Source organism: Rhipicephalus microplus, unplaced genomic scaffold (genome assembly GCF_043290135.1).
Source record: "Rhipicephalus microplus isolate Deutch F79 unplaced genomic scaffold, USDA_Rmic scaffold_22, whole genome shotgun sequence".
NCBI classification, from domain to species: Eukaryota; Metazoa; Arthropoda; class Arachnida; order Ixodida; family Ixodidae; genus Rhipicephalus; species Rhipicephalus microplus.
This window is the reverse complement of record NW_027464595.1, coordinates 3,417,196-3,437,895: the sequence shown is the minus strand read 5'-3', so window position 1 is coordinate 3,437,895 and position 20,700 is coordinate 3,417,196. Positions and strand designations below refer to the sequence as shown.

The window sequence follows — 20,700 nt, the reverse complement described above, 5'->3', positions numbered from 1 at the left end:
CATACGGAATAGGAGCTGTGTTGAGCCACCGATTGCCCGGCGGCACAGAAGCACCGGTCGCCTTTTATTCAAGGACCCTGTCGAGTGCAGAGCGAAACTATGCACAGATCGATAAGGAGGCACTTGCCGTGGTTGCAGGCGTGAAAAAGTTTCACGACTACCTGTTTGGCCGGCCTTTTCAGATCCAGACGGACCACAAGCCACTGCTCGGGTTGTTCACGTCTGACCGCCAGACACCACAAATGGTGTCTCCGCGGATGCTGCGCTGGTCTATCTTCCTGAATGGATACCAACATACGCTGCTCCACCGGGCTGGGAGGCACTTGGGCCATGCGGACGGCCTCAGCAGACTGCCCTTACAGCACCAGGGCCACGATGACCCCTCTCCCGCAGAGGTTGTCATGCTCCTGGATGCGCTGCCAGAACCACCCCTCCATGCAGCGGACATTGCCACCCACTCTGCCAAAGATCGCACCCTTTCACGTGTTCTTAACTGGGTCTGGAAGGGGTGGCCAAGGGGCAGCATGGGCCCAGAGTTTTCTGCCTTCACATCAAGGCAGCACGAAGTGACTGCCCACAAGGGTTGCCTGCTCTGGAGTGACCGTGTGGTGATTCCACAAAAGCTGCGGTTCCGGATGCTGGAAGCACTGCATTCTGGGCACCCTGGTATTACCCGGATGAAGGCACTTGCCCGCAGCTATGTGTGGTGGCCAGGCATGGATGCTGCCATCGAAGAATGGGTCCGATGCTGCTCCTCTAGTCAGGAGACGCGGCCAGAGATGCCTCGAGCACCCGTCCACCCTTGGGAGGCGTCTCGGAACCCATGGTCCCGCCTCCATATGGATTTTGCCGGTCCCTTTCAAGGGCAGACCTTCTTAATCGTCGTGGATTCGTATTCAAAGTGGCTGGAGGTCATCCCAAGATCCTCTATGACGTCACAGACAGTAATCAGTGCATTACGGAAACTGTTTGCCACGCATGGTCTCCCAGACACCATTGTCTCAGACAACGGAGCTCAGTTTAAGTCCACAGAGTTTCGAGAGTTCCTGGACAGCAATCTGATCCGCCAGGTAACTTCGGCACCATTCCACCCATCTACGAATGGCCAGGCAGAAAGGATGGTACGAACTACCAAGGAAGGCCTATCTCGCATCATCCAGGGGAAGTGAGCACGGCGCCTGGCAGATTTCACACTGCAGCAGCACGTAACCCCACACACGACTACGGGGCGATCCCCGGCCGAGCTCCTGATGGGCCGCAAGTTGTCAACGATGTTGGACCGCCTGCACCCTGATCGGGCCCCAGAGAAGTCCACACGGTTGGCAGATTCCCCGTCCAAACCACGCACGTTTCAGCCTGAAGACCCTGTCTTCGCACGTAACTATGCTCAGGGGCCTCTGTGGATTCCAGCAGTGATCTCCCGTGCAACCGGACCAATATCTTATGAGGTCACGGCCTCTGATGGTCGAGTACTGCGCAGGCATGTGGACCAACTCCGTCGCCGGGCGGTCGGGCCTACCCAAACGGCGGGTGCAGAACTGGAAAGACCGCAGCCTGAAAGACGACCGATGTCAACGTCTACCCCTGAAGGCTCGAGTTCTGTCCCGGTGGCCCCTGAGGGCTCGAGTTCGGCCCCTGTGGAGCCAGACGCACCGGGGGAGCAGCCGACTCCTGTGGTTAGCAGTGTGCCCCCACAAGAGGGCGGAACCGTTCCACTGACTGTCCCGTTTTGGGAGCCGTTGCGAGCGGACGCGCTGCACATGCGCTCCTGCCTCAACTTTCACCAGAGCCCTATATTTCGACCGGATCTTCTCGATTTCTCCCGCTTTGCATTCGGGATGGTCAGCCGCCCACTTTGATCTCACCTGACTGTCGCTAGCCCGCCGGGATCAGTACCACGATCCGTGCTGTTTTCTTGTGTGCCCGTCGGAGCTAGGCCTACGCCAGGCCTCGCCTCCGTGTGGTCACCGCTCGCCTAGCCATGGAATACCGCGTAGATGGCACTGATATCGACGCAACCGAACTCGGAAATGGGGAATGGGAGACCGTCCTACGTCTCCGAAACAAATACCGCCCTGCGACGGCTGACAAATGTCTCCAACGCCCAGCAAGCTTGATCGGCCAATTGGAAATAAGTGGCAGCGACGGCCGCCGAACCGTTGGAGAATCGCAAGATGGGACGCCGACACCTTCAAGGCCGTCTCCTCCACCAGCTCCTCCTCGCCATTTACGACGCGCGCCTCTCCCGCAACTCCCGAGGGGAGACTTCAAGGTCGTTGTCCGACCCCGCGGCGGTTTGGACGTAACCAAGCAGACCCCTCGCACGCTTCTAACAGCGATCTCCTCTACGACAGCAGTTTCCCTGCAGGAAGCCCTCACCAAAGACCAGTTGCGGCTACATCCGACCAACAATACCTTCACACTCAGCACCCCTGTGGAGGCTCGGGCGCGGGCTTATGCCGAGCTCACTTCCATCTCTCTCGGCGCTAGCCGCACAGATGTCACCGCCTACCTCGCTCCTCCCGACGATGCCGTGCGGTGCATTATTCACATGGCCTACAATGATGAGCCACACAGAGAAATTTTGGAGGGACTTGTCCCCTACAGCGCGGACCTCCCAATAATTGATGCTCGACCATTTGGGAAAAAGCGATCCCTCCTCATCACCCTGGCCACCGGCCCTCTGCCCAAAGCTATCCGCTTTTGGGCGGGCATCCACACATGTTTCCCCCATCGACCGAAAGTGGAAGCGTGCTACAACTGCCGCCGCATCGGGCACCGCCAAGACGTTTGTCCGGCCCCAGCAAGCGGAAGATGTCATAATTGCGGCGATCAGCATGTTCCAACAGAGCCTCCAACCTGCCCACCGAAATGCATCGTCTGCTGGGACGGGCACCACACCGGGAACGTTGAATGCAAGTACCGCTACGCCCGCCGGCCGCCACACACGACCCAACTAGCGGCCGGACACCAGTCCAGATCCCAGGAGAAGAAACAACCAGCCCCTCAGAAGCCATCGCGCAATGCATCGCGCTCCGCCTCCCGTGACCGGAGCCTCAAACCCAAGCAGGACCTCACCTGGGCCGATCGAGCACAAAAATCGCCGCCAGCCCCCGTCCAGCAGACTCCGAACCACAACAACGATGGTGAGATCCGGGCCCTGCGGGAGGAGGTAAGCCGCCTTAAAGCTATAACACAGCGCTCACTAACCCCTCCCACCCCTTCTCTCATACCTTCACCACCCACTACTCAAACGCATGCTAACATCCCTCCCCATCCTCCACCCTCCAAAAAACAACGCACTGATCCCCCAACCCCCACCTCCGGATCGATCGATATCAACGCGAAGCTGAAAAATCTGTTCGACCAATTCGACATGAAGCTCCAGGAACTTGAAAGTCGCATCGAAAGTAAATTCAACGCCCTTATCAGTGACATAACTACGAAATTAGAGGCACGGATAGAACAATGCATGGAAACTATTCTCCAGAGGATGGTTTGCCTTCTAGAGACACGCCTCACACAGCTCCCTCCGCTTTCCACCCCCTTTCCCCTCACAGAACAACGTGCCGCCACGGATCCCCACACCTCTATTAACGAGAGTCTAACACCGCTCATACATCCCCCTACGCTCCATTATGGCAGTGCGGGCCAATAATAATTCCATTCATATCATAACATGGAACTGCCGTGGCTTTCGGGGCAAGCGCGCGCCCCTGGAGCTTCTACTTCCTACTCTCTCCCCAACGCCCCAAGTCCTTCTCCAAGATACTGCCACACAGGCCACACTTCCTAGTTACAGCTCCACACACTGACACCACAAACGCACCCAGAGCGTCTACCCTTGTGCACCGTGCTCTCACATACAAGACACATTACATCACATCAGACACACCCTGTGTAATAACAGAAATTATCCACCACACACATACCATCCCCTCCATATTTATTGCCAACATTTACCACCCCCCATCCCAACCGATGGCCTCGCTGGATTCCCTCTTCCGGGAGCTGCATCGACTGGCGGGGAAACATCCCTTGCTAATCGGCGGGGATCTCAACAGTCAACATACTGACTGGGGATACTAAACAACTACACATAGAGGTCGCAGGCTTTGGCTGCTCATGCAGAACCTCCAACTCTCCGTCCACAACAACTTTCAGACACCTACACGCATAGGCAACAGTGTCAGTATGGACACTAGTCCGGATCTGGTGCTTAGTCGCTCCCTCCGTACTGTCACATGGACGAGAACACAGCACACAGTGGGCAGTGATCACTACATTATACAAGTCACTGTCCCGTTCAAACCACCCCGGCACACATACATGACACACAAACTCATTAAGTGGGACGCTCTTCGTGCTGCGCGTACCACCCGCGCAGACAATCCCATAACCGACATCAACGACTGGGTGGAATCTCTTCAGACTGACATTCAACATCACACGCAACTAATTGAAACCACCACAGACACTCCAACACTAGACAACCGACTCGCTCACCTATGGGATGCCTACCACAGCCTTCTAGAGCGGTGGAAACGGGGTAAACATAACAGGACGCTAAAGAAACGCTTAGCCACTCTACAATCCCAAATCCAAATACATTCGGAGGAGCTGTGCCGCTCCAATTGGGGGCAGGTATGCGACAACATTGCTGGCAGACTGACCACCAAAAGGGCGTGGCATCTCCTCCGACACCTCCTCGACCCATCGCACACGAACACCACTACCCAGCACCACGTCACCCGGCTTATACACGCACACATGGACAACCCCAATGATCTTTTGGATACACTCCACGACACCTACACATCGCCCGGCATACCAACTTCTCTTCCCTCATACACAGGACAACCGAATGCCGAACTCGACACAGATATAACCGAGGCGTAGGTCAGAGCCGCGCTGTTGACTCTCCGCACTAAATCCGCACACGGAGCAGACTTGATTACCAACACAACACTCCGCAACCTGGATGACAAATCGATCACTCGCATCATGGAGTACTTCAACCAGTGTTGGAAGGAAGGAACGCTTCCCCAGTCCTGGCGTCACGCGAAAGTAATGTTCATACCGAAGCCCAACAAACCACTTACACTCCAAAACCTTCGCCCAATCTCATTAACTTCGTGTTTGGGCAAGCTTTTCGAACATGTTGTACTGGCGAGGCTATCACAGCATATGACAGACCGTGACTTATACCCTCACAGCATGGTTGGCTTTCGCCCCCATTTGTCCACTCATGATGCCATGCTACAAATCACTCACGACATCTTCGACCCGCTCATTCCGGGCCACACGAAGGCAGTGCTGGCTCTGGACTTATCCAAAGCCTTTGATCGCGTTGAGCATCATGCGATCCTGACAGCACTTTCTCCACTGAACGTGGGTACACGTACGTAGACTTACATTCAGGCCTTTCTCGCAGCACGCACGGCCGAACTTCAGTTCGGCCCGCTCACCCACCCAACATACACACTAAAGAGTGTCGGCACCCCTCAAGGGTCCGACACTCTCACCTTTCTTGTTTAATATCACCCTCATCCCCCTAGCTCGACAATTGGCAACTGTTCCTTATCTGAAACATACCCTATACGCAGACGACATCACGCTCTGGTCTACCCATGGCAGTGACGGTGACATACAGGACACCATCCAAAAAGCCGCCAACCTAACGCAAAATTATGCAGTTAGCGTAGGACTAACCTCTTCTCCAGAGAAGTCCGGACTGCTCTGCATCCGCCCCAAAAGCCGCAACTCCCCCTCCCCACCCATCGTCATCGAACTGGATGGCAGATCGGTACCAGAGGTCGACACCCTCCGGATACTGGGCATGCATATCTAGAGTGATGGGAAGAACACAAACACAATCCGGAGACTCAAGCAGGTTGCAGGGGCGATCTCGCACCTCATCCGCCGGGTCTCAGGCCGTTACCGAGGCATGAAGGAGGGCGACCTATGTCGCCTTATTCATGCCTTTGTACTCAGCCGTGTGCTCTACTGCACCCCCTACCTCCAACTCTCTCGCCGCGACACTGAAACATTGGACGCCCTCATCCGTCGGGCATACAAAGTAGCCCTCCACCTTCCCATAAGTACACCTACCGATCGACTTCTCAAGTTAGGCCTTCACAACACTATCGGGGAACTTATAGACGCGCACCGCCAAGCACAATACCTTCGTCTCACACAAACCGACACTGGTCGGCATATTCTACATTCTCTTGGAATCCAGATATCCGCCAATGATCCCACATTACTCCCCATACCAAGACCCCTGCACCGCGAACTCCTCATTACACCACTTCCCCGTAACATGCACCCCGACCACCACAATAAACGTCGCAGAGCTCGCGCTAAAACTCTACACCTATGTTACGGCGCCGAACCAGACGCCGTATGGGTAGACGCAGCCTGCGTGGGTGATGAAGCGGTCGCTGCCGTGGTGGATCACAATCTCTCTCCCATAGGTACACACACACTCCCTCCAGACACGTCCCCCGAAGCTGCAGAGGAAGCTGCCATTGCCTTAGCAATCGTAAACACAGAAGCACGGTACGTCTTATCAGATTCCAAAACCGCAATCTTAAATTTTGCACGAGGCCGAGTTCACGTCCCTGCTTTTTGCATACTGGATTCGCCCGCTGCAACCCCACCCCGTCAAGTGGAGTTGATTTGGGTGCCCGTGCACTGCGGGAATCCTGGAAACGAGGCCGCCAACCTCTTAGCCCGAGGTTCTTTAAACCGGGCTCCCGCGGCCTCCGATCTGGGATTCACGAAGGACCGCGCGCACACTTTCAGCGAGCTGACTCAGGTCTATAGGGCAGCACGTCAGCTATATCCTCCACCGCACAAGTCCCTAAACAACCGACAGGCAACCCACTGGCGCCAGCTACAAACTCACACTCTTCCCTCTCCTCTCATTCTATCGCACTATCACCCCCTTTTCCTCACCTCAGCCTGTACCCTTTGCCCTGAACCTCATGCTTCTGCTATACACATCCTTTCTCACTGCCCGGCGGATCCTCCCCCGCGGGCCCTAGAGCACCTAAACACTTGGGAGGATTGGGAGAACCTACTGCGCTCGGAGGACCCGGTTGAGCAGACCATGGCGGCCGACCGGGCTGCCAGCGTCATGGACCACCACCAAATGAACGCTTGAGCGCAAAGGGGTCGTGCGGGGGCCCGGGAGCCTGCGTGCTCCAAACTCCTCTGTTGAATAAAGTTTTTCTCCTCCTCCTTCAGTGGAGGCAAATGACGAGCCTTTAGTGCCACCACTGTGCTTTCGTCGCTCGCAGCGTGCTCGGGGAACCCCGCACCATCCAAGAGACTACGTACTGGCCCTGGCTGACTGCTGAGTTCAAACTTGGAGGGGAGGGGTGTTGTGTAGTGTGACTGTGGCCGCTAGGTTTGGCGGCAACAGGAAAGACAGCTACGAACATGTGATGTGTGGCCGCTCCACCCGGCGTTGAAGTGGTTCCGAGTTGTTTTTGATACGCATGTGGTCAGTTGGTGTTTGCCGGCGGAGTGTGGCCTGGCGTAAATAAACGTTCGTGTTCCTCAACCCACAACATGTAACAATAACACTAAAGAAAGTGCACATTTTCATAAAATTCTGTTCAACGGTTGTAGAGTTACTGAAGTCTAGCCCAATGGCTCACAAGTGTGCCTGATAAAGAGCCGGCACAAATCCCTTAATGTAACAGCTTGCAAACTGGGCTAGATTCACAATGATGGGGCTACTTTCACAAAACTGGGCAAGTTTCGTGCTTTTTTACAAAAAAACGTGACTGCAGATGCACTGCCATGGTCATATATAAGAACACAGCAATGTGCAACTTTAATATTGCTAACATCACACTGTGGTTGCAAACTCTAGACTCTAAAACACTGACACAAGCAGCGAAATCGGTAAAGTCTATGTTGCACAAAAAATTAGGACTGTGGCTCGCCGTATACCTGAGCTCTGATTGCAAAAAAAAAAAAAAAAAAGACTGAAAAGCTTTTTATCAGTGTTCCTCGGCAAGTAAGCTAACACTGAAGAGACTCCTTGCAGCAGGAATTCTGTCGAGGAGAGCATGCCACTCATCATTGCTGATGACTAATGCGCATGTCTCGAACCCAACAACACCTCGCCCCCACTATACATGAAAAAAGCTTTTATGTAGACAGGGCCACACACAACCTCGTGCCCACGAGTTGCCATTGATGGATTCATTAAGAGCGTCCTGTTGTGCTTTCCTAATTTGTATCTGCCAGCCCTATGATCACCTTTCCATTCAATCAGTGGGAATCCCAAAATGTGCTCACGGTGAGAAATACTGTCTTGGCACTGACTGGGCAGGTGGAGCTGCCTGTAGGGTGAACAGGTTCACGACACTACCCTGAATAGCAAGCCATCTGGAAGAGCCTGGCCTTCCAGATGAGGCGCTCGAGCCAGGCAAGGCATTCCTGTGCATGCATGATGGGCTGCAGAGGGCCAATTGGGTGACAGCACCGTCAAAACAACCTTTCTAAATAAAAACACTGCGAACTATGAGAGCACTAAGTGCACTGTTTCTTATGCTGCACAAACCAACACATACCGTACCATTTCCAATTATTAACAATACGGAATGGCGATAAAGTGGTCAAAAAGTCAGCACAGGCTATAAGTTGCTATAAGTGGCTGGCCAGTGCAGAAAGGGCTCATTTCTTTTTGGAACTACATTCCTTCCATGCCAATAGCAGAAATGCCATAATGCAAGCCGTCACACAGGATGAACATGCCTCTCAAGAACTCACAATCAGGACAAGCTGGCAGGCAGCCTTACGATCCTTCTTCCAGAACGAACTCCCACCAAATGTACTGGTTTAGATCACTACTTATGGATACCATAATCTGGCTACGTTAGTAGGGCAACTGCCAGCCCCATGTTGAGGCTTCGGTACCTTTATGTTCACATACTTCCCAGGGTTGGCCTGTAACTTATCGGCCCACAGTGGACCACGCCGAATGCCATCAGGAATGAAGGGCCTACCTGGAATCCCTCCAAATAGCCTGACAGGAGCTTCGTAAACTGCCTGAAGCTCTCTGTGCTTGCCTAAAGAGTGCGATTGGTTTTCAAACACACTCCCTGCCGAATTACTTTACATTGCACAAAATACAACAAACTCCAAATAGACCTCATCGCCAAGCGTACGGTTCCATACCAACTCTAACTGGCACTGTCCCAGAGCCAATATTCCACAACGTCAATCACTCCAGTCTAACATACATGGGAGGCCTCGGTTAAGAATCTGGGCGAAAAAATCCTCTTTGACCATATACTAACCATCTAAGGGGAGGTCAGTACAGCCTCACTCTAGACGTGTGGCGGTTTGGGCTGATTGGTATGACATGACGATAGTTATAGCGCGAGAACAGAAGGACGACAAATAGTCTACTTCTTGTCCCTTTGTCGTTTTCCCGTTGCCGCGCTATAACTATCCTCACTTTAGAACTCAAACCCAAACAAGGCTTTCAAAATAAGTTTTTTTCTCTCTCTCCACAAAAATCTGAAAATAATGAAGCCAGATATGATATAGGGCACATTAATTGTACAGTCTAAATATTGTTTCGCAATTGGGATATGAGTGTGCGGAAAGTAAAGTAGAGGAGAACATCAGTGACCATGCAACCTTTGGCCTCGACTAACACTACCAGGCTTGCAAGAACATAAATGCCATATAAAGTGGACAATTACCATCATGGCCAGCGCTTGTAATTTACCACACCGACTAAACCTTGGAATTGGGGCATGCACAAAATGGTTGCCTTTCTAGCACGGGCGCTTGAATGAATGATAAAATGAAGGTTAAAGTGGTGGTACAAACCAGCTGGGATTTTCATTTTTGAGCACTTTACAGCTGCGAAAATTTCCATCTCAGAGCAGATTAGAGCAGCTAATTTTGCATCTGGAAGCACATTAAAGCAGCCAACTTCACATCCTCATTAATATGACATACATGAAACTGGCTGCAAGTGCGAAGTCTCTTCCATGGACTTCCCCAAATAATGGTCTTTAGATTATCATACCTGAACACCCGAACCTGTAGATAGGTGGCCAAAACTGCACAAGCATTCTTCTGTCTCTCTCTACTTTCCCATCTCTCTCACTGCAAAAATGCATGCTCACGACAGGGCACGAACTATTTTCTGCGTCAGAGGCGTGCGAAGGCCTGTCCTGTAAACAGTGCCCTTTGTTGGAGTCACCATATCTACGCTGCAACACATGCTTTGTTTTAGAAAGTTTATATTTCACCACTTATCCATCCTGTATTCCCTTGCGATCAGAGACAATATTTGTACATACGGCAAAATTCAAACTCGCTGTTGTAAAGCTTGCCAAGAAAAAAAGAGACTCCACCAAGCCCTTCATCGTGAAGTTCTTAAGCGGCCCTGCAACACTTTTGGAGCATGGTCAGAAAAACCTGCCGATTGGAAGTAGAGGCTTCCCAGAACACGCGAGCCAAATGTTATAGCTCATCACGCGGCCTACAATTCTCAATAAATTAAAAAAGTCAGTTAAAGATTGCTTTCTCTTCCTTCGACAAATTATGAAAGACGCTCGAAAATCGCACATGGCAAGTCTATTTATCAGCCGTTGGCCGATTTGAACATGGCACACTCGGTTGTTATAGAGGTCGTCGCAAACGGCAACGACTTGTCCACGGGTGCAGGGCTCAAGGTCACGAAGCGCGCGTGACATACCTTGTTTGCCACTCCACTTCCTCCTTGCTTAGCTTCTAGCACTTTCCTCGGGAGGAGAAAAAAGAGGATGTGATTGCAGCGTATGACAAATCTTTGTAACTCCGCTCGTACTGGGTGGATTCTTAACATTTTTGCGGCATTGAATTTCTGAGGCAATGAGCTCTTCCAGTGAATTAATTTCATGATGACTCAAAAAAGTGTTTCAGAGCCCCTCAAAAGAGTGATTTTGCATACGAGAGAAAGCAGAAGAATGAGTGCTTGCTAATACAAGTTTCCTACAACTAACCCTTTTCAACTATATGTGAAAGCTTAGGTCCTCTTGTGTCGCTGTGTCATTGGACCTGCTTTTTCCTAGCATTGTCAAGAAGAGCTTAAAAACAATGGGGCACACAAACATGTCTTACCAAACCAATAACGATGCGCTTTGCACAGGCCACTAAAGCTGCCACGGCGATTTTCAAGAAGGACCTTTGTCAGCAATTCCAACTAGGCCATGCATAAGCAGGATTTCACTGGTTAAAGTACGATTTATTTTAGATAAATAAAGAAGTACACTTTGTATAGCTCCAAATTATTTTTTATAAAGTATGTAACAGGTGCGGTAGGACAAAAAAATAATTGTGAATTATTTCGAATGCATGTACAAAGTGTGCGTAATTTTCACACCCCTTTAGAGAAGGTCTAAAATTGCAAAAACAGTATGCAAATAAGTACAATGATTAACCTGTTTCTACTGACAATAAACATTTAGCAGAATTTAGCACTAATCGCACTGCGCCTTCCTCGTTCAGCCAGCACTATTGACAACTTCCCATTCAGTCAGTGTGAAGTCAAAATATGCCTACGTGGAGCAAGCAGAGCTCAGCATGCCCGGCGAGGGTCCTGGGCCAAACACGGCGGCAAGACGCCTCTGAATCCTCGGGAGTTCTTCCCGCCACAGCCGCAATGCGAGTGCGTCCTCCCGCCGCCGCCGTGAGAGTGCGTCCTGCCGCCGCCGCCGTGGGAGTGCGTCCTGCCGCCGCCGCCGTGGGAGTGCGTCCTGCCGCCGCCGCCGTGGGAGTGCGTCCTGCCGCTGCCGCCGTGGGAGTGATCTACGCCGCAGAAGGACAATCGGATGACAAGGTTGTCAACCAATCTTCTCAAACAAAAGCCCTGTAGACTACATGACACTAACATAGAGAAATGGTTTATTCTATTTAGCAATCGGTACATTACCACTCCTGATAAGAAGCAGTATAGTACAGTATTAAAGTAGTCAAAAAGTTAGCACATGCTAAAACACAGCTGAATGGTATTGAAAGAAGAGATTTGTGAGGGCTCATTTTTTACTTTACCCAACCATTTTGAAAGCAAGCAAATCGCAGAGCAATAGAAGGTACAGAGAATGTTAACTGTACTGTGTAATGTTAAGTGTACTATGTTGACTGTACAGAGCTAGATGGCATTCAGCGTAACGAAACCAGATTTCTGTTCCTTCTACATGCCTTCCCGCTCTCTCTTCTATTACACAGCTTGGCAAAAGCGATCCCTGCGCCACAGGTTTTATTTTTCTTCAAAAAGAATTGAAAGCAAATTTTTGTACATTAAATACTATGACTATCTACTAAATCTCGTGAAAATAATTATGGACAAACAATTATAAAGAAAAGAAGCTTGATGAATTGTTTGAAAATGCTTGGGAAAGTTCTCTACTCGTGGTACTGTCAGCTCTAAAAAGGTGAGTATGAAGTAAGAAATGTTTCAATTGACATCAGCAAGCAGGTGGCGTGCAAGTACAGCAGGCCATTCATTACATTGCATGGCCACAAAAAGCCTTTATCGCCACGACAGATTTCATGTAGTCTATGCCCATGCTCCTTTCGTATGCTGTCTGCAAGCCGCTAATAGTGTCCAGTGTGTTTCTTTTTTTCTGCTGATATACTGTCATACACCGGCTGCTTGACCTTACACCTGTGTCCCTACATTCGCGAAATAGAAAGTGTCGGGGTACCAGCACACTCTGGAGACTACTCGCCTGAATGCTCGAGTTTTTTTTTTTTTTTGTCAATCGGACAGGCGAGTCATTCATTTCAGGGAGGCTTGCAAGAGATGAGCTGGTCTGTTTTCACGACATCCCCAATCATCATATACTAGAGTGGAGGGCTTACTTCCCCCCTGCACAAGTAAGTCAACCAAGGCACAAGAATGCATCGGAAGAAAACTGCAGATGCAATTTTTCCAGCCCATATGTGCTGAGCAACATATCACCGGAAGATAATAAGCCAAATGCAAACGGTGCCACGGCCGGATACTATGCGCGATTGTTTCCCCGGGCAGTGGAAAGTTGTTGACCAGCTCAGATCCAGTCAGACATGGGTCGTGGAATGGGCAACACAGGTTGCCATGAACAACATGGAATCATCTGCACCTGCCTTCTAATGAAAATTTTCCTTCGAGCCTTACTTACACCAGCAGACCACTACGACACTAAAAGCAGCTGTTGTGGTACAAGTATAGCTTTGAACCACTTTCCTATAATCGAGCCACCCATGCGCGCGAAGCCGCTCGTGGTCGCCTTCTGGCCTCCCAAGAAAACCAACAGCGTTAATAAGATCAAGGACATCCCTATGTGCACTTTTTGCCCGGTTCGTTGGTTCTGCTCTGGTCTCCGACCGGGCAGGTTGGCCTGTAAAACTGCCGACTCAGTACACAGGACCATACAAAGAGCTTCGCGAGGCGACTCTCGTCACTCATGAAATCGCTCCTGCTGCCTCGTCGTTTTCATCCACCCCTCGAAACAGCGAAATCATACATGTCACACATCTGAAGCAGTACCACTCTCCCACTGACGTCCAGATGCGCCGGTACGGCGCCTTTACCGACGGTAGTTCTACAAGTAGGCTGCCACTGTGCAAATTGTCAATGCACGTATGTATCCGACGAATGAAGGTCGCTTGCTGCTCGAGCGACGAGCCAGACTGGCCAGTGCTGCAACCACTCTTGCAAATATATTTTGCAAGTAACGTGGGAATTTACAACACACTTCTTCATTAGCTTTATATAACCATCATCACATGGTGTTCCTCATCTTCATCGTTGGTGCATATAACCCTTGAGTCTGTTCCGTGCCTCGATGTGACAGTTTTTGGCAACGTCTACCAGGCCTAAAAAGGCGTGTAAAGGACTACATCTCAAGTGATGGAGGTTACTCCTCGATTCCCTGTCCCTGCTCACCCGCTTTACTTCTTGGAGCTTCACTCAAGTCGTCGTTTGGGCTACGTGTCCACCAGCACGCCAAAGGACGAGCCCTCAGGTGCTTCTCCCTTTAACCCTCTGGCTACGACTGCCACAGCCACTCACTCTTGGATCGTCAGTGGACCCCCTTGCGAGCCCCCTCTGTTTTCTGAACTCTGAAATGAGAACACGGACTGGCTACACCAATATGACATAGTGAATGCAGCGAACTGTTGAGTCGATCCACACAATCTCCGCCACATCTCCTTTTATCTTACTGGCATGACGAAGACTTGGTTTTTTAATTACCAGATCGACTTTCCCGACTGGGACGTCTTCAAAGAACATCTGCGACAAGACTTTGCTAGTCCAGCAGTTCAAGCCAGCCTGGCAAAGAGAACTCTTGATGGTCGCAAACAACTACGCGAGTCTTATACCGCATATATCGAGGATGTTCTCTCTCTTTGTCAACGCGTCAACACCTTCATGACCGAGACAAAGTGCACCATCTGCTCAAAGGCATAGGTTCTGTTGCCTTCAATGCTTTGGTCGCAAAAGACCCAACTATTGTTGCTTGATTGATGTTTTATTTTATTTATTACATACTGCCAATACCTTTAGGAATTATTGCAGGAAGGACACAAACTATAAACAAATAAGGAAAAAAGACAAAGGAAAAAAACACTGCGAAATAACATAACTGTTTTTTCTTTTTTTTTCCTTTTTTTGTGCTGAATGGCAAAGTTAAGATAAACAGGAAAATTCACATTAGCTAAACATTTATACACAACTGTGAAATCTGTTTAGTGCTGACACATTATATCAATATACTTGCGATTATACAATCATAGTTACACATTAGTAGGTAAGCTTTACAAAAAATACGAAAAAAAATATACATTCTATGCACAAGTAGTGGAATGTGGGTAGCAGTATACCAATAGTAGTATACATCGCTAAGGAAAAACGCGAAATATTTGTAGTTTTATGTTTGTGCATCATGTAAATAATTTTCAAGTAGTGATAAAAAGGTAGTTAGTGAGGTGGTATTGGTAATAGTAGAAGGTAAGTCGTTCACTGTCGTATGGCTAGCGGAAAGAAAGTATTTAAAGCAATTTGTATGAAAGCGATATTCATTTAGGGTGTATGAGTGCTTTAGTAGAGTTATTCTTGTGTCAGAAATAGAGATATACCGTATTTACTCACATAATCCTCGCACTCGCATAATTCTCGCACCCCCGACATCGCCCTAGAAAGGTTGTCAGCCAATCTTCTCAAACCAGAGTCATTGTCGAGGCTGCGCAGATGGCACGCGCAGATGGCACGCGAACAGGTAGGTGCCTTGTAATAGCAAGCCCTCCGTGGCTTTGAAGGAACGCAGGTTCCTCGAAGGTTTCGGTGCGGGCAGGTAGTTATATTATCTTTACCTTTCTGTTTCGTTTTCTTCTAGATTTTTCCTTGCTGTTTTTCAGTGCTTTTGTTTTTGTGTTTGTTTTTTTTCTTACTCATGTTCTGCTCTTTGTGCCATTAGGTTTTTATCACATGGTTACTGTCTGCTCTATATATTTTCGTGCTCTGCGCAATAAACTCAGTTGGAAGTTAGCGCTCGTGTCTTTCGTGTCCTTGTCTCTGTGTCGTCGTTTTGTTCTCGCGATATAACTATCGTCATTGATGGTAAACTTTATTTCTTCAGAAGAAAACTTTTCAGAAGTATGCTTCAGCCTCGAGAGACTGTGGTTTCATTTTCAAACTATGAAAACACACCGTTTGGTGTAGAATAGTGGAAATAGAGCAGGCTGTAGCACTATCGATCATTCAGCACAGCTGTCACATCACTGCCTTCTGTCACAGCCCTTGCGCTAGATGGCAAATGAGCTGTAGCACTTGACGCATTATCGATAACAGATTTCTATAAAGAAAAACTATAGAATACCATTGAATGTTCAGGTATCTCTAGCAAACACATGAAAAGTGAAGCAACATCACTGCAAAATAAAATAATTTAAAAACAATATGAAAGAATACATACGGAGAGTCCTGTACAGATGACTCTGGGCTGCAATGGCGACGCCCACACCAGCGCGACGACGGCCGCCCTAAGAAAAAGTAAGACCGCAAGTTCAAGATGCTAAGCTGCACTGAATGACGAGAATGCTTTGACGACATGTAAAAAAAAACGCATTACATGATGTCCAAGCAGCCAGCTTTTCTATTGTTTGAAGAAGTCAATTTCTTTGTTACTATACAGGCGACACCTTAGGTGCATTAGAGTTGCTGACCACAGGTGCCGTGTCTCTGCCTTGCTATTCCAGGAGAAAGCGAACAAAGAAAGGCAAGAAAGAAAAAAGGTCGCGAGTATGTTCTACACTAGACTGTACAGACACAAGCAACACTGTAGTATAGACCACAAATGATGCTGGTAATTGTCTACAGACATAGCTTACAGCTACTAATGCACCATTCCAAAAAAATTATCAGTGAATTAACAAGGCACAGATACAGCCATAGTCTTCATGAGGCAAGCCGTCCTCATCGAAGTTGCTAGTTGCACCCGGACCACTGGTGGCACATTGTGTTCTTTGCACGGCAGCCATAACGCATAAGAAGGATCTGCAGCAATGGTGAATACACAGTGAAATTTCAATGCAACAAATCTCAAAGAACCGCTAAATATTATCCTTTATTGTGAAGTCTTTTTAAAAAAAGTAATAAAAATTTGCACAAAAATAGTAAACATTAACTCATGAGCCGCATACCCATGCTGTGTATACATTATCGAGCAACCACATTATGCTCAAATAAGTGCGAAAAAACGAACTCGAAGTAATACAGAACCAGTGCACGTTTATTTGAAAAAGAGGGCAGTCTATCTTGATGTGAGCAGCTCGACTGCTGGAAAATAAACTATTACGGTAAGCAGGCGCGTCCTTCTTGCGCACTGCGAAATGTTAGCAGTTAATACGAATTCTTCACGTTGGTTTGCGTGCACTGTTTCAACGTAGTCTTTACTCTCGTCGCAGTTTCCTTACCACAATGGATGATACGGATCTTATCGGTCATTAGCTAAGCTCGCATGCACGCTTTGTGGAAGCACTGTAGGTTGTGTGAGAGTTTGTACAGCATGAGCAAGTTATTATCAGAGACTTCAACCAATAGGTCTCGTATTGCATTTTTCACCGTCTAAGCATTCCTCTCGTGCCGTTTCCGTAGCTCATCTTGAATGTTCAACCACCAACAAAAAGGCTAGAAACCAGCCCGCATGTCAAGCTGCCTGACAAAAGCAAGGATGACGGGGTAAAGGCTAACTTGAAAAGCAAGTTCCAGACGATGATGATGACAACAGGGCTATCGCACAATTGAATAGTGCAGGCAAAGAGAAATATGTCAGCATTCTCATCATGACGAGAGTGGCAGCTACGGAGCTGGGCATAATGTTAACAGCCGTGAATAGCTTCTTAAAGTCGTTATTCATCATTTTGGAGTGTTCTGAAAATGTAAGGGAGACAAAAGTCGATAAATTATTCTGAAACATGCCAATATTCTGAAATTAGTAGTGGTGAAACATTTTTACAATAAACCAATGGACATTTGGAAGGGAATTTTCGAAAAAAAACATTATATTGAGGATTGCTATGACGAGATTCGACTGCACAGTGTACTATTTTTGGAGAAGTGCTAAAGGTTGATAATTTGAACAACCATGAAAAAAAGAAGATTAAAATGAAGAATCCACAAAATGAAAGTAAGCTCATGCTATGGAGACAAATAACAAAGAAGTAAGGTAGATCCCCACCAAGGAGCCTTTGCAACAAGGTAATCAAGCCTGCCTCCCAACACACAAACAGCAGTATACAAAAATTCAAAAGCTCAGTTATTACGAAGTTTCATAAGATGTCCATGAGCAATACAGTAATTTGACAATGAAAAGTGGCAAAGGACTTCATACTTTAGCCAACAGATGATTCATTGGCACAGTCATTTCCCTTCTTCCTTGTGTAATGTGTTTTGCAAATTTTACTTGCTCTATTATCGCAGCAGCAGCTCAATATCTTCTTATTTTCCAGCATTGGTTTACCCTTGCACTCTGAGCACTGGGTGGGTAGGTGCCCATTTGTATGCATTTCTTTTACTGAGAAATCATGTTCACACGTGCACATGTTGGCACATCTTTCCATTTGTGCCACACAACTTTAGCCACATGACAAATGTATTTCATATACCCCTTTAGCACTGCATTCTGCATATGATTTCGTGTAGTGCTTCTTGCACCCTGTTTTCGTGGCCACCTATGAACGTGCACAAGACTGCAAGCTCCTTAAGCATCAAAAACTTCACCTCAACTCCATGTCGTTTCCCAACCTTCTTGTGGTGGTACAGCATTGTATACACATGGGCCACAACTATATATGTCTTGTCGACCTTCACCCTTCGAGAAGGAACATTGGAGTTTCTGGCCTTCGACAAAGCCCCTGCACCCTCGTAGCACAAGCACAGCCAAACTTTTTGAACTGGGCATGCGCAAAGGGGCATTGTCTAATACTGCTACAACAAAATTTTCGCCACGATGAATAATTTGCGATTCCCTGTCAGCTGCCCATCAAGTACACAGTTCGCCGGTGTGCCGCCGAGCTGGTGGGCTCGGCAGCACACCGGCGATGGGTCATCCTAACCCACTTGACTTCTTCGCTACGCAGTTCTTCGTGCTGCCCTGGATCCTGATGCTACTGCAGAACTTCGACTAGCCTACCCGGTCTCCACTACCATGCGGCGCTGACCACCTGCCTGTGAACGCGTCACCTCGCCATGACGGGGTGCGCCAGCCCGGCCTGTACTGTGCACTGGAATGCGCGCATCACCGCCAAACGCTCTCACTACGGTTGCCTCGTGGTCATCAGCTGGCCGCTCTCACTACGGTTGCCTCGTGGTCATCAGCTGGCATCTTGGATTTCGGGCACGCTATCTTCCGACAGCGCCACCGTTCCTTGGAGCACCAATATAAACCCTGGGCAGACGCTCACTGTGCCTAGTGGGCTCGGCGGCACACCGGCGATGGGTCATCCTAACCCGCTTGACTTCACTACGCAGGTAACGAATTACCACTGCCTTTACGCCAAGCAAACTGGATGCCGATCATTACTTGTTCTGCTGAGCCCACGGCGCTCCATCTCTGTAGTTCTCGATTGTGCCAAAATGCTGTTGAAATTGATATTGGCAGGTGATATTGAGACTAATCCTGGACCTAGGAATGAACACTGTGTGGTGTCTAGTGACATGCTTGATATACTGAAGACGTTGCAATCTGGGCAGTCGGCCATGCTTGAGCAGTTAGGTTCAATCAGATCAACCCTTGATGAACATGAAAAAACGTTCAATGACCTGAGCTCGCGATTGACCAAAATAGAATCCGACTTACTATCACTTTCAAATGTTCAGTCTCAATTCGAAATCATTGAAAGTGTTGCCACTAACAGCGCTGCTCAGGTAACTAGGCTGTCTGACCGGATTAGCCACATGGAAAGCACATCCCGAAGGCGCAACCTGATCTTTTACGGGTTCAGTGATGTGCGAAACGAGGCGTGGCATGTTAGTGAATAACTGGTTACTGATCTCTGTCACAAAAGCCTGGGCATGACTATTCGAAGTCGTGACATAGAACGTGCCCATAGACTCCGAGCTTATCGTGAGGGGAAATGGCGACCGATAATAGTAAAATTTGCCCACTTCAAGGATAAAGAAGCACTCCTTTCGTCTAGCAGTAAACTGAAAGGCACAGATTACGGCATCAGTGAAGACTTTGCCCCGGAAATTCGTGTAGCCAGAAGGCGCCTCATCGAATTTGGAAAAGCACAGCACTCCCCGTTTAAGCTCCGTTATGACAAGCTTATCTGTGGCAGAAAAACATACGTTTTTGATCAGGCTAAGCAGTTGGTTGTCGAACCTCAGGCCTAGCAACGGGCGCAAAAGCCACGAAGACCGAATCAGAGTGTTAAGCATGATCTCTCACTGCTTTACACTAACATTTGCAGCTTGATGCCAAAACGCGATCCGTTATACACCTTGATCTCTTCTTCTAGCAACGTCATTCTGTTGACGGAAACGTGGCTAACCTCTAACATACTTGATTCTGAGATTCTTCCTGATCTCTCAGATTTTGATATCTTTCGCAAGAACCACTTTGATGATAACCGTGGGGGCGGTGTGGCGATTGCCACACATCGCTTGCTTAAGTGCTCTGCTGTAAATGTTAAAAATTCTCTGGAAATGGTTTGGACGTGCTGCCATGCCACTTCACCGCACATGTTAATCGGCTGTTGCCACCGTCCACCATGTGCCGATAGCTCCTTTCTTTCGTCTTTTCACGAAGCATTGTTAGAACTAACAACAACGTATCCCAACACTCCCGTCTTATTATTCGGTGATTTCAATTTTTCTTCAATAGATTGGAGTAATGTTGCGTCATGTCTTGCACAAAATAACATGGCTGCAGAATTTGTAAACATAAGTTTGCTTTTTCGCCTCTCACAGCTGGTCATTACACCTACACGAGTAACATAACACTCATCAACAGTCTTGGACCTCCTTTTCACGTCACACCCCGATAATGTGCCCCCCCCCCCCTTCTTACGTATATCCGTGGTTTTACTGACCACAACGTCATTCATGCAACATTTCCTTGCAACATCTTAAAAAGCAAGAAATCTAAAAAAGTACTCACGCTATACGACAAAGCCGATTATTCCAGCATCAAC

The 20,700-nt window shown here is 48.6% G+C and overlaps 1 protein-coding gene across 4 annotated transcripts in view; it reads right to left on the bottom strand.

The window, feature by feature from the left end:
• Nucleotides 1-20,700, bottom strand: part of LOC142786321 (uncharacterized) — a 286,022-nt gene that overhangs the window by 209,320 nt on the left and 56,002 nt on the right. For all 4 annotated transcript variants that reach the window (XM_075883956.1, XM_075883957.1, XM_075883958.1 and 1 more), the window contains exons 6-7: nucleotides 15,981-16,047; nucleotides 11,584-11,829 (exon numbers count right to left, since the gene is read on the bottom strand). In XM_075883956.1, coding sequence (XP_075740071.1) covers nucleotides 11,584-11,829; nucleotides 15,981-16,047 — 313 coding nt within the window. The remainder of the gene's footprint in view (nucleotides 1-11,583; nucleotides 11,830-15,980; nucleotides 16,048-20,700) is intronic.